The sequence below is a fragment of the Pimephales promelas genome, chromosome 16, assembly GCF_988280905.1.
Source record: "Pimephales promelas chromosome 16, fPimPro1.hap1.1, whole genome shotgun sequence".
Classification (NCBI taxonomy): Eukaryota; Metazoa; Chordata; class Actinopteri; order Cypriniformes; family Leuciscidae; genus Pimephales; species Pimephales promelas.
In genome coordinates this window covers 29,619,988-29,634,267 of record NC_142784.1, presented here as the reverse complement: position 1 = coordinate 29,634,267, position 14,280 = coordinate 29,619,988, and the positions used below count along the sequence as shown (strand labels likewise).

The following is a 14,280-nucleotide window of genomic DNA, read 5'->3' as shown; positions in this document are numbered from 1 at the left end:
TAGTCCAGCACTGCACATCCTTCAACCTTATTTTGCTTACGTGTATCAGTCCAGCTTACGTTTTTGCTCAATAATGCCTTTGCCGCCTGACTGAGAGGCTTTATTTTACTGAGAGGATGTGGAGCACCGAGGAGACGACCTCCATCTGCACCTCAGAGAAAACACACACTCACAGAAAGACCACTGCAGTCCCGGGCCTCAATGATGACAAATCACACCAGCTTCTGCCAAAGACACTCAGACAGTAAAAAGCATCCATTAAAAATTCATGTGCAGCACACGCTCACTGCATCAAACACACACCGCCGCATTACTTAAGCCTTCTGCTGCCACACTTTTGAGGGCTCATCTGACTCCCTCTCATATACGCCGCCTGCCAATTCCAACCTAGATCCAACAGAAAACATATTTTTGGGTGCAGGGTGCCGAGTTCATTACCACGTGATGCTCTTTAGGTCCTGATATCTCCACTTCCAATAAGACCCCATTGGAGGCTCCAGATTTGTGACGGCTTCATTCCTTCCCACTTACTATGCAGATTTCGCATTCAGAGCACACCTCGCATTATATTCCAAATCTGTTTGCCTTTCGGGCAGCCAAGGCACCCTGCACGAGCACTATGAATTTGAGACTTGGCAAGAATATTTCTTCACAACTATTACTTGAGCTTGGAGAATAAATATTCTCCTCAGGCCCAGCTGAACGTAGAAATATGGTGATGGTCTTGGTGGGATGGAAATGTCTGGGGGAAAATCACTGGCGAAATCCCAATCCCACACTGCGCGAAATGATTTTCTTACTCAGTGTTTTTGTTTTGCTTTCCGCTACAGATATCAAACAGTCTTAAATCAAGATACATTTAAGTAAAAGTACAAGAAAATGCTGTTAAAAATGTTTAATTCAATGTGTTACTTGTAGTTATTCTTTAAATTTACTAGTAATTTCTGAGGGAAAAAAGGAAATACTTTTACTACTCGTTTTACGATATTAAATGTTGTTTTCTGAAAAATTGCACGAATTGAACATGGTAAATATAAGAAAAAAACTTCATTCAGATATGTTTGAGTAAGATAAGCTGAAAGACAGAAGTGTAATGTTAATTATTAAAATTAATTATAGACCTCTCGAGTCAATCTTAATTTAGGAATGTTTCGATATTTGTACTGGAAAACTAGACCAAAATACTTGGCAATTGGCAACATGCTTATGTGAGCATGAACTTTAAAAAACTCCTTCTCCTTGAAATGTCTGTACACATTAGGAAACAATCCTACTTTAGCAAGAGCAATCTCCCATCTTATTGAATGTACTGTAAGTCTATTGAGTATCTGTGTGTTTGGGTAGTTTTAAACATAATATTACAAAATATTATCCAAAATAAGTCGAACATCAGTGACACAAGATACCCAGAGATGATAGAGGGTGTGTTTGGGTAAGATTTTTAATGGTTTTGAAAGCATATGCTCACTAAAACTACTTTTATTTAATCAAAATTATTAAAAAAAGCAGTTTTTAATATATTTTGAATTGTAATTTATATCTGTTATGCACATGATCCTTCAGAAATTATTCTAATATGCTGATTTGCTGCTCAAGAAACATTTCTTATTACCATCAATGTTGAAAAAGTTGTGCTGCTTAATATTGCATTTATTTAAAGTAGATCTTTTTTTACATTATAATTAATCACTTTTGATAAATTTAATGCATCCTCACTAAACAAAAGTATCCGTTTCTTTCAAAAATTGAGAGCTTAAAAAAATGTTAAATTAACTTTAATTCACATATTTCACACATGTACATATTGTAGTATTTCTAGCGACTTAAGTGTTCAAGGTGGGCGGAGCTTAGCGAAAGGTCAATTCTACATCTTGTTTGCTACTTCAGTTGATTTGAATTTGTGCACAGCCCTGTTATCTACAGCAACGGCTGGTCCAAAACAGCATGTCTTCAAACTAAGTGAGCAATTATTTTTCCTTTTACGACATGAATCAAAATTGATAAGAAAAGTCAGCGTAAGGACTGCTTTTTGAAAAGGCTGTTTAAGATGCAAGCTGGCTTACGTTCGGACAAGGTCAAAGCTGCATGTTCTCATTACTCCTGCTTCAGCGTATGTTGAAGGGTTTAACGGCAGATGTTCTAGTGTTGGATTTACGAGAGTGTGAACCGTTTATTCTCTCTCTTTGTTGGTGTGTGAAAGTGTGAGACATAGCGATGATACATCCTGCCTGTCACTCATCACCCAAATATATATTTGAAGAGTTCAGATGCAAAAGCCTCTAAGTGCCATTTGAAATTTTCTTCTAAAATGATCATTTTTATCAAGCTTATATATTTAAGTTCAGTAATTTCACTTAAATGACAATGAAGATTACCTATGAATTGCCATTTAAGTGAAATTACTGAACTTAAATATACAAACTTGATAAAAATGATAATTCTAGAAGAAAATTTCAAATGGCACTTAGAGGCTTTTGCATCTGAACTCTTCATATATATATATATATACACACACACACATCCTTCCCATTAGATATTTTGAAAACCCTTGGATTGGACTCTTGAGTCTTCCCTTTTAAAAATAATTATTTGATTTGTACACAAAAAAATGCCACATTAAGGGATAGTTCACACTGTCGTACCAAACCTGTGAGACACGATCGCTGTATGCATTGAACAGTTTTAATTTAGGCTTTTACTCACATAACTTACACATCAGTTGATATAAACAGAACCAATGAGATTCATTCTCGTGTTACACAGCACGTTTGAGCTTCAACAAGAACCAATGAGTTACAGTAGCATCTTGAATACTGTCTGTATGAACGCGCAACAAGAGTCAAGCCCGTATTCTCTTATCCGTAATCATAGCGACAGTGACCGAAGTAATATTAAATATGGTGAAATCCATAAAACTGAAAAGTCTTATCACTTTTGACATGACGAAAGTCCAATCAAACAACAAGTTTATCCATTAAATCTTTATTAATCGATAGCAGTTTTTATATCTGAGCAAGTACAACGAAAGTGGGAGCAGCTTCAGTGAAGAACAGTGTCTGGATCTAAAACCTTCAGATGGCACAATGCTCATATCTCTGTTGCTGTAAGTTACCAAAAATAAATAAAAAACCCACATATGAATACCCACAACACACGATACACACACATTAATGGCGTGCAGAGCCGCTCTCTCACACTGTAAGACGTGACAGACAATTAGTTGTTTGAGAGTCCTGAAAATGTTCTGGTGTGAGTTCAGTGATAGAGTTTTCACTCCCATAAATAACTACGAATAAATAACATTCGTAACCATATGAAGGACTCACATACATGACTAATAACCACATTCAATTGCTAAGTGAACATGGCCAAAATCTGAAAATAGCCTTCCTTCTCTGATGGACGTCAGTTTGAAGGCTTGAGGAGAACATCTCCTCCGACTGTCAGTCTGCTGTGGTTTTTTAATCTGAAGGGAACACCAACTGTTCAACATCCAATCAATTCCCAGTGTAGACAAAACAAGCCACACCCTCTATTTTTTCTCATCCAATATAAAATACATCACAATACTGAAGGAAAGTCGGTTGACTTTAAATGAATGAAAATGCACCATTTATTACATGACTTATTATATGAATCCCTCTGCCTTGATAAGAGATCTTGATATCATGTCGTGTGTGTGTGTGTTGTAGGTTTCAGCTCGGGGGAGGTATCACTGACCGATATCGAACAGAACACGGTGACTCAGTTAGGCAGTGAGAGTCTTCTTTCTTCAGGTCTTACTGGGACTTAATCGTATCTTAAAATCAATCCTTGGTGCTACTTAAGCCATGGCAGTGGCCGTGGCCAATAGATTACTGCAGACCAGCATCTGTGAGGCAGTTTGATATAGATCAGCTCAGGCTGCGGGCATCATTTCCAGGAATAAGGGCAGACTGCTGTATTGAGTGCTATGTTTTATGTTGTTGAGGACTTATCGGACAGTCCCGCATCTTTTTGGACACTGAAACCCATGCGCTTTTGTGTCCAACTACCATATATGGTGTGTCATAACATGGTTCCCCCATTTTTATTTAATGCTGTCTCAGATGCATTTCTCTAGGTCTCGATTTAGTAACCGTTTTCCGTTGCAACCTTCAGATTTTTGTTGTTTTTCAAAAAAAAAAAAAAAGGGGAATGTTTAGTATTACCACCAGAAGTTAAGACATTTATTCACTTGCATTAAAAATACAAAACAACAGTATGCATACTGTTAACTCCTAACTAAAAGTCCATTGTTCAGCTCTGAATGACTCATGCTCTCTAGGTACGTTGAATAAATGGATGAAAGAGAATTTCTGAGAAGTATTAAAGCTGAATTATACATGTACTTTTTTATTATCAAGTTAATGTCTGAGTCTGTAAAATGAGGTTTGTAGGCATTTATTTTTTTCCTCTAAATACCACATCGGGTTGCTTGTCTCTGATGGAAATGTCAGCACACCATTTTTCTGTCTCTTCAATTACAAACAATCACATTTAGGAATCTATTAAGAGAAATCCAGGAAACATTGAATGGACTACATTAGTCATGCTATTTACCTAGCTTTTCTCACTCCTCCATAAAAACCGGCATGTTCAAGTCGATGGCTCCGGATTAGTTTGCTACTTTTAAGTAATACTTTTAATATTAAGCTCAGCTTGGTAGCTTTTCGTCTATTCTCGGAGTGCGTTAAAAGCATCTTTTAATCAGCCAAGCATGCCAAGAACACTATTGAAATAAGACTTTTCATATAGCCCCTAAGAGAGCGCTTACAACCGCCTAGTGAAGAGAGGGTCTGTGCAAATCTAACAGATTCGATAATTTTTGTGTTAAAAGCTTGCGGTATTATTTTCAGAACAATAAGTCCAAATTTAGGCAGCCATGCAGGAGGCAGCGGCCCTGTTTGATAAGTGTGCTACGTTTTGTTTCAAAGGTCCTGTTCCCCTGCTGCAGTCGTTTTCCATTATGAAATTAATAACCCAAAGCTAGAAAAAGACATCCATGTGGAGGGCTGACAGATATGCTGTTTTGGGAGTCCACGCGTCCACTCCTCCTGACCGCTACGGTTTAATCTGATCAGTTGACTCACTTTCTCTCCCCTTTTTCTCTTTCTTATCAGCAATTCAACTTCCTTTTTTTTTTTTACTTTCGTGTTTATCAGATGAACAAGCCTTAATTCAAGAACTATTCGTGTTCTGAGGCAGTTCTGACCTATTCAAACCTTTTTCTTTCCTTTTTTCCTGGTATTATCAATTCTTGCCTTGATAAATGTATTTTCAGATGTAACAAATAAAAAATATATTCTGTATGCCGCGTTATTTAGCTTAGTGATGCACTGAAATTTTAGCAACTGACAATATTTGACTTAAAAAGATCAAATCAGTGACGGGACCGGAATTAAATAGTGACGTTTGATTAGCGTTTAACAGCTAACATGATAGAAAACATGTTTGCTATGTGGACACTGGGGCTGGATTGACAATATATTCAATTTGATATTGAAAATATTAAACATTATTTGTAGAGTGCCTACCATCCAATAATTGCAATTAGTTTTGTGCCATGTTGGTTATTATATGAGCAAAGTCTCAGCTTTCAAATTGTCTGTTTTATAAAGAAATTCAAACTATTATGTAAACACAAACTTTTATTTTGGACGCGATTAATCGCGATTAATCGTTGCCCAGCCCTAATTCATATAGATACTAATTACATAAAATACACAAATAAAATATATAGATTTACATGATAAATGTTGATAATCTTAATATTATATTATATGTGATAAATTATCTGTATTTTTGAAAGATATGGTACAACTTACTGAAATGTGTCATGTCACATGTATTCGCTTCATCTTTGTCCCAACCGTGGAAAAGACGTCAATAAAACAGCTTGTGAACAATGTCACATAATGTTTACCTCAGAAAGCCATTTAATGCAGTCAAAATGATTAATCTCATCTAACATAAAAGTTTGTAAATGTATAATGTGTGTATACTGTGTTAACAATTAATCGAATCTAACATGAAAATTGGTACAATTAGTGCTGTTAAATCGATTAATCGAGATGAATCAATTCTACAATAAAAGTTGTTTTATTGTAGAATTGATTCATCTCGATTAATCGATTTAACAGCACTAATATAAGTACCAATTTTCATGTTAGATTCGATTAATCATGATTAATCGATTTGACAGCACTAAATTTAACTTAACCTATTCTTTAGTATTAAATGTATCTTTTTAAAACAAGTTTTTATTACAGCCACCAATTCTATTTTTAACAACAAATTAATAGATCGTTAAAAAGTTGATATAAATCGTCCTCGTGTACAATTAAAAGTTTGTATTTTAGTGAGTGTTGATTAGGATTTTTAAAAACGTTCAGCTAAATTCAAACTTTTTTAATTGTCATTTCCCATAGGTGCGTCTAGAATGGCCGACTGACCTGGCCGTGAGCCCGATGGACAATTCCCTTTATGTGCTGGACAACAACGTGGTCCTGCAGATCTCCGAGAACCATCAAGTGAGGATTGTGGCAGGGAGGCCGATGCACTGCCAGGTCCCCGGACTGGATCACTTTCTAGTCAGCAAAGTCGCCATCCACGCCACCTTGGAATCCGCCAATGCTCTCGCCGTCTCCCATAATGGCTTGCTTTACATTGCCGAGTCGGACGAGAAAAAGATCAACCGTGTCCGACAGGTCTCAACGAATGGGGAGATCTCTCTGGTCGCCGGCGCCCCTAGTGGCTGCGACTGCAAGAACGACGCCAACTGCGACTGCTATTCGGGCGATGACGGCTACGCCAAAGACGCCAAGCTAAACGGACCCTCTTCACTGGCGGTTTCACCTGATGGAGAGCTCTTCATCGCTGACCTGGGTAACATACGTATCCGATATGTCAGGAGGAATAAAGCATTTCTCAACCCGCTCAACATGTACGAGGTTTCATCGCCAATTGATGATGAACTCTACCTGTTTGACGTGAACGGCAGTCACATCTACACTCAGAGCCTGACCACTGGAGACTACTTGTACAACTTGACCTACTCTGGCGAAGGTGACCTGAGCAGCCTCACGGACAAGAATAAGAACAAAGTGACCATTCGGAGAGACACAACGGGATTGCCGCTCTGGTTGATGGGTCCTGATGGCCAGACGTTCTGGTTCACTATTGGAACTAATAATGCGCTGAAGAGTGTTGCTGCCCAGGGTCAAGAAGTAGCCATGATGACTTATCATGGAAGCTCAGGTCTGCTGGCCACAAAAAGCAATGAAGATGGATGGACTACCTTCTATGAGTGAGTATTCTGGAAATTCACTGATATACTATGGCAGATCATTTTTTTCATGCATGGGGCATAAAGTGCAGAATACACCACCACATGGATATACATATCTATACGTATTAGGGCTGGGCAATGATTAATCCTGATTAATCGCATCCAAAATAAAAGTTTGTGTTTACATAATATATGTGTGCGTAGTGTGTATAATTATTTTGTATAAATAAATACACACACATGCAGGTATATATTTAAGAAATATTTGTTCTTAATATATCAAATATTTATTTATACACATAATATTAATTTATGTATAAATATACACTCTAAAAAATGCTGGGTTGTTTTAACCCAACTTTGGGTCAAATATGGACTAACCCAGCCGTTGGGTTAAATTTTTACATTACATTTTTAACCCAACATTTCGGGTTTGTCCATATTTGACCCAAAATTGGGTTAAAACAACCCAGCATTTTTTAGAGTGTATGTAAGGTAGATACTTGCAAATATTTCTTAAATATATACATGCATGTGTGTGTATTTATACAACAAAATAATTATACACACTACGCACACATATATTATGTAAACACAAACTTTTATTTTGGATGCGATTATTCGTTGCCCAGCCTTAATACATATAGATACTAATTACATAAAATACACAAATAAAATATCTACATTTACATCATACATGTTGATAATCTTAATATTATATTATGTGTTATAAATTATCTGTATTTAACATTAATATTTAGATTGTTATTATTATTGTTATTATAGTATTATATATACAATGTAGTAAACATGAATGATAGTAATTTAATTTATTTATAAAATATTTATTATAGTTATAAATATTTATTATTGTAAATATAAATAAATAAATTATTATTTATTTATTTACTATAATTATAAATATATATTATTATAAATATAATAAATAAATTCTTATTTATTTATTATATTTATAAATATTTATTTATAATATATATAGATTGTTATTATAATTGTTATTATAGGATTAGTATATATACAATATTGTAAACATGAATGATAGTAATTTAATTTATTTTTATATTATTATTATTATTAATTATTAAAGTTATTATACATACTTAAGATATAATTATTATTATTAATATATATATATATATATATGAAGAGCTCTTTTCCAAAACGCGTTAAACGACATTTTTAAAAAAAATGAGTTTGTCGTGTCATTCTGCTGCGGACAGAACCCTTTCACTGCTCTATCAACGTTTCATGCCGAATCGCTATATTTCCGTGTTTAAAATGTACTGCAAGATACAGTTTCTTCCCAAGCCGCGATAAGCACCAGCCCTGTTTTTAGCCTAAACACGATAAATCCTCAAATTCAATGAGCGCTCTACACAATCCAGCACGGCGGCACTCTGAACAGAGGTTTATTATGTTCATTCATTCCTCAAAATGAGTCCTAGTTTTCTAGTCGACTAGTAGTAGATCATTTAAGCCATTTGTATTATCAGTAATCACATTTATTGATTTAATTAAATGGGAGAGAAACCATATGAGCGTTTTTAATTGCATATTCCGCATCTCAACGTATGCATAAAGCTTGCCACAAAGAACCGGCAATATAATGATTATGCATGAAACATTTGAATTGTTTATTAATAAACTAGTGTTTTCTGTCAGTGTCAGCAACAAAGATAAAGTTGATGATGCTTACTCGCCATCTTCGCAGTGAACGCGCATAGAAAAACGCATACTTCGAATTAGCCTACATACGCAGAGAGTTGCCAATTTATTTTAGTTTTTAATTGTTTTGTTTAAAAGTAGATATTTAAAGCTTTCTGTAGCTTAGTTCTCAGGCCTGTCTGAGGCAAGCATCGCGGTGTTTCGGTTCATATTATGAGACGCGCTCCGGTTCACCTGCGCGCCTCTGTGTCCTGATTATATTGTCTGATATTTACTTCTAATGTATTAATCCAGTCAATTTGTCGATGAAAACATTTATTAAAATGAAGATACAATTTAAATGAAACGAAATTTACAAGCTTTCTACAAAACAAAACTTAATAAGTGGTCAAAATCATGTCTGACGCACTCCAAATATTTTCCGATATTGGGCAGCTTTTGAATTTTGATCCTATCTTACTCATCTCATGCGGTTCCCTTTTCATAGCCTACTCAACATAGATGAAATAATAAAAATAAGTAATGTAATATTATTAAAAACAAATGTGAAATGTTTATTTATTTATTTTTTTTAACTTATATTTAAGCGTCATGCTGCTCCGCTTTGCTCACATGTTATGTAGCCTGTGTGTGTGTGTGCATGTGCTGGAGGGGTGCCCATCCCTTTTTTGAATATCGTTATCATATATTGATCATTTTTAATAATTCGTTTTTTCATGCATATGTTGAAATTGGTATTAATAATTTGTTTTTTTTTCATGCATATGTTGAAATTGGTACTATTTGTTTGAGGTTTATTTCGATTTATAGCGTTTTGGAAAAAAATAAAATTAACTTTTAAATTATCATTAACAATATTGTTGTTTGATTTAATAATTATTGTTCAAAATGTTCAGACTGAACCAATAAAACATTTAAACAGGATAATTTGAATATTCACAAAATGTGTGGGTCTAGGTAAAAAATGTAGTTTTCCTGAAAACTATTGAAATGGATTTATAGCGTTTTGGAAAAGAGCTCTTCATATATATATTAATATGAAATGTTTAAGGGTAATTACTACATTTAAAAAAAAAAGTCATCCTTTCAATGCCCCCAATGTCGCAATCTTTTTATTCTTATTAAAGCTAAAAGAGCCACCCACACTGTAAAAATGAATATGCTTTATCTAATCAATAAAATTGTGGCAACAGATTACAAGCAATATTATTTATTAAATTGAACAAATTAGAATTGAGTAATAGTTAATTCATTTGATATTCTAATTAATTCTAATTTGTACAATTTAATGAATAATATTGCTCGTAATATGTTGCCACAATTTTATTGATTAGATAAGCATATTATTTTTGTCAGTGCACAAAGATTCACATTCATCTCTGCGTAGTTCACAGTGCCGGTTCACTTGCTTACAGGAAGCTAAATTTACTCCTGCGCAGCGTAATGCAAAGGTCTTGGTTGGCTGTGTGGGTCATGTTACAGTAGATACAGTCAAGAGTTCACAAGGTCTCAGTGGTTTATTGGACTTCAGTCATTTGCTGTAAGGTAATTGGTTTCAGACAGTGGTGTTCCTGTCTAACCTTCAGTATTTCAAATAACGTTCATCAGTGTCGACCAGTGGCACATATGTTCAGCTCCATTTGTTTTTGTACCCATGATTTTATTAAGTCCTGTTTTTGCATCAGTTGTAACTGTGGGTAAGCCAGCCATAGATGCAGGCCCACTCAGTAATTCCCACTCAGTAACTCAGTTTACATTAATACTTATGTAGCATATTCATTAGCATTTTTACTTTCGTGTGACCTTGACTTTAGGCAAAACTCATTTAAAACTACTTCACACACATTGTTTACTTGTACTGTACAAACGCTGCTTATTTGAATGATAACAACCATAAGTGGCAGTCCTTTTTTCAAGAAAGTTCATGTTTTTGTCCTTTGTCTAGGTCCCATGCTGTCATATCATTTATTTAATCTCCCTTTGCCAAGTGAACAAATGGCAGGCGGAGTACATTTACTCAATAATTGCAATTAGAGAGAAAGAAAAAACAATAATTAACATCAAGAATAGTCGCTCTGTTGTGTTTTTTTTCCCTCCTTCCTAAGCAATTAGATCCGTCCAATCCCTCAGGCAACATGGGGTCGTCTTTGGTGATAAACAAAAGCTTGGTTGTTGAGTTTTTGTTTTTGTAATATGATGTTATATTTTGCATAATTAACTTTGAAGGTCAAGCTGTCATCTGAGGGTCAAAGTCACTGTTGTACTGCACTGGAATAGAGCAACCTAACAATTTATCTGCTCGCTGCGAGGAGCGGCACATGCGGTTTATCATCTCTGCCACCTGAATTCATTAAGTCCCAGTGAAGCGTGTTCGCCTGCGGACACTAGGACTCGTGCAGACACTGTACAGCGAGTAGCGCAAGCATAACAAAGACATTTGCTACCATGTCCATCTAATTCTCCTAATTTTTCTTTTCAATTTTACAATTGTTTTCAATTGCCTATATGTTCGGAAAGTCTGCAGAACTGCACACACAAGAACGGCCACTAGTTCTGCAGCTATAATTACTTTACAAATAGAGAGCCCACAAAGCATAAGTAAATTATTTTTTGCAAATGATTTATTTATTTTATTTTAAAAACCCAAGTTTGAGAAAGCCTGACATACAGTATGTTTAATGCACTTCATGTTGTTGATAACGAGTGGAATATATTTTCTTTTTTTCTCAATATGTTCAGTATATATCAGTATTTTAAGGGATTACTCTATTCAAATCAATGTGATGAGAGTTAAGTCAAAAGTAATTAGTAATCAGATTACATTATTTAAAATGTGTAATGTAATAGGTTATGTTACTAACTAAAATTTCCATCATGTAATTTGCATTTAGTTTTTATGTTATTTACCCAGCACTGCTTAATGAAACGTGCTGCCAAAAAAGGATTTTAATGGATTACTAATTGTGGAATGCCTGCATTCTTAAAACTTCATAAAATAACATTTGAAATTAGTCAAGTCAAGTCAAGTCACATTTATTTATATAGCGCTTTTCACAATACAGATTGTATCAAAGCAGCTTCACAGTGATAACATGAAAGTAGCACAACACAGATCAACAACATTGCTAAATTATATCAAAGCAACCTTTAAAAGGATTAGTTCACCTCAAAAAAAAAAGTTGTCATAATTTATTCACCCTCAAAAACCTGTATCATTTACTTTCTTAAATGAAACACAAAATTAGAAATTTTGAAGATCAATTCCAATAGACGGATATTGAGGCTTTCAAGTTTTAAAAATGATGCTATTGCGGTTGAAATTCACCTGTAAAATAAAATCATGGCATTTAATTGTGAAAATAAATATGAAAAAGTAAGAAAATAAAACTTACAGTACTTTGTTAACATGAAGTAACAGTGAACAATACTTCTACAGCATTTATTATTCTTCGTTTTATGTTAATTTCAACATTTACTAATACATTTTTAAGATCAAAAGTTGGTAAATGTAAGAGTTTATCATAAGGCCTCCTACTTTCTTTTACCATGGTCACTTAAAAAGTTGATACATGATTTATGTTGCAATTAACAACATAAATCATGTATAAGCATTAGTGCTGACTGAATACACATAAGGAAATAGTTCCCTTACAGGATTTTGAAATGTTGTAGTTATTGTTGAGCTTTCCACAAAATTAATTACTATATTATTATTTTAGTTAAATTTCGAATTGATAATTAATTGTAAAGTGTCCTTGAACTTTGGAAACAGTGCAATATACATTCAAAAATAGTAGTAGTAGTAGCAGTCATACAGTAATTAATAATTAATTAATAATTTTTAAAGCATCGATCCACAGCGCACATTCCACATCATTTAGATGTAAATACTGTATGCTCATGTTCTCAAAAAACACTACCAGTCAAACCTTTTGGGTCAGTAAAATATTTTTTTCATATTTATTCAAGTAAATGCACCCTTAGTGAACATACTTTTTTTCGAAAACGGTAGTAAAAAGAAGAAAAAACAACTCGGATATAGGCATTCACAGATATAGAGATTCACATGATTGTTTGCGAGTGCTTTCTTCCCGTGTTTTTGTGTCACACGATGTGAACATCGGCCGTGGCCCGTGACTCAGTGGTGCATCTTGACCAACTCCAATCCCAGGGTGCTTTGAGGCGGTCAGTTCTCCATGACTACAATAGACTGCTACTCTAAAAGGAGATGTTTGGTCACCAAGATAAATCAGTCTGCACTTTCTGCACACTCAGCCTGCTGAGAGAGCGCTCACGTAGAGGCTGCCAAATAAAAAAATATGGGGAGGAAAGGAACAGAGTAGGAGAGGCAAACAGAATAATTTAGTTCGCTTGCCGAAGAACAGAACAAAACCATAGTGGGTCGACTGCAGTCCTTATTTCTATTCTTCTAGCAGCAAAATATGATTTGCTTTTTGTCTTTCACCTCTCTATTACAGTACCACTACAAATGAAAACAGAGGAAACTCATTTCATTCTTTATATGGCACAGTGAATTTTCTTCAGTGTGTAGAGCCTGTGATGTTGGTAGCACGGTTTAGATGGCCAAAACATCTGTGTGGTAAACGGGAAATCTTGGTTTTGAATCCCAGTGATACTGTGTCTTAGTATCTCCAACAAATTAGATATTAGCTTTGAAGATCTTAGGGTTTTTTGTTGAGTTTTTTTTTCACAGACTACTTGCTGCTGAAGGTCCTTTCTCTCTATGTTAAATTTTCATATTGCATTTTATTTTTATAACCAAGCCATATTAGATTGCCCATTTCAGGAATTTGACTGTAGCTGTTTGCAATGGTTGGTTTGAAGCCAAAGTAGTCGTGTTCTTAAGGGATTGTTCACACATAAATGAAATGTCATTTTCTAATCATCATATCTTTCCAAACTCATATGGCTGACTTTATACTGCGGAAGACAAGACAAGATATTTTGAAGAATGAGTTAGGAAACGAACATTTATTTATCAAAATATCTCTGTGTTCCACAGGAGAAAGAAAGGCTGGACTGAAGTGTAATATTTCATATTGAACTACCCCAGTATGTAATATTGACAGCTAGTGGTTGAAATGGGTACTACAGTCTAAATACAAAATATTACAAAGAGATGATTCCCCATCCTCTCCTCCTCATGTGAGTTGCCAGATTAAGGACATACAATAGGAAAAATCGCAATTGGCTTTATGCACAGCTGCACTACTTCCTGAACTTAAGCCAGCTCCCTTGTTTCCTGTCTGCCATTATTGGTCAAA

At 34.8% G+C, this 14,280-nt stretch overlaps 1 protein-coding gene across 11 annotated transcripts in view; it reads left to right on the top strand.

Moving 5' to 3' along the window:
- The window catches only part of tenm4 (teneurin transmembrane protein 4), a 267,387-nt gene that overhangs the window by 226,025 nt on the left and 27,082 nt on the right, over positions 1-14,280 (top strand). For all 11 annotated transcript variants that reach the window (XM_089121430.1, XM_089121432.1, XM_089121433.1 and 8 more), the window contains one exon: positions 6,450-7,327. In XM_089121430.1, the coding sequence (XP_088977556.1) occupies positions 6,450-7,327 (878 nt within the window). The remainder of the gene's footprint in view (positions 1-6,449; positions 7,328-14,280) is intronic.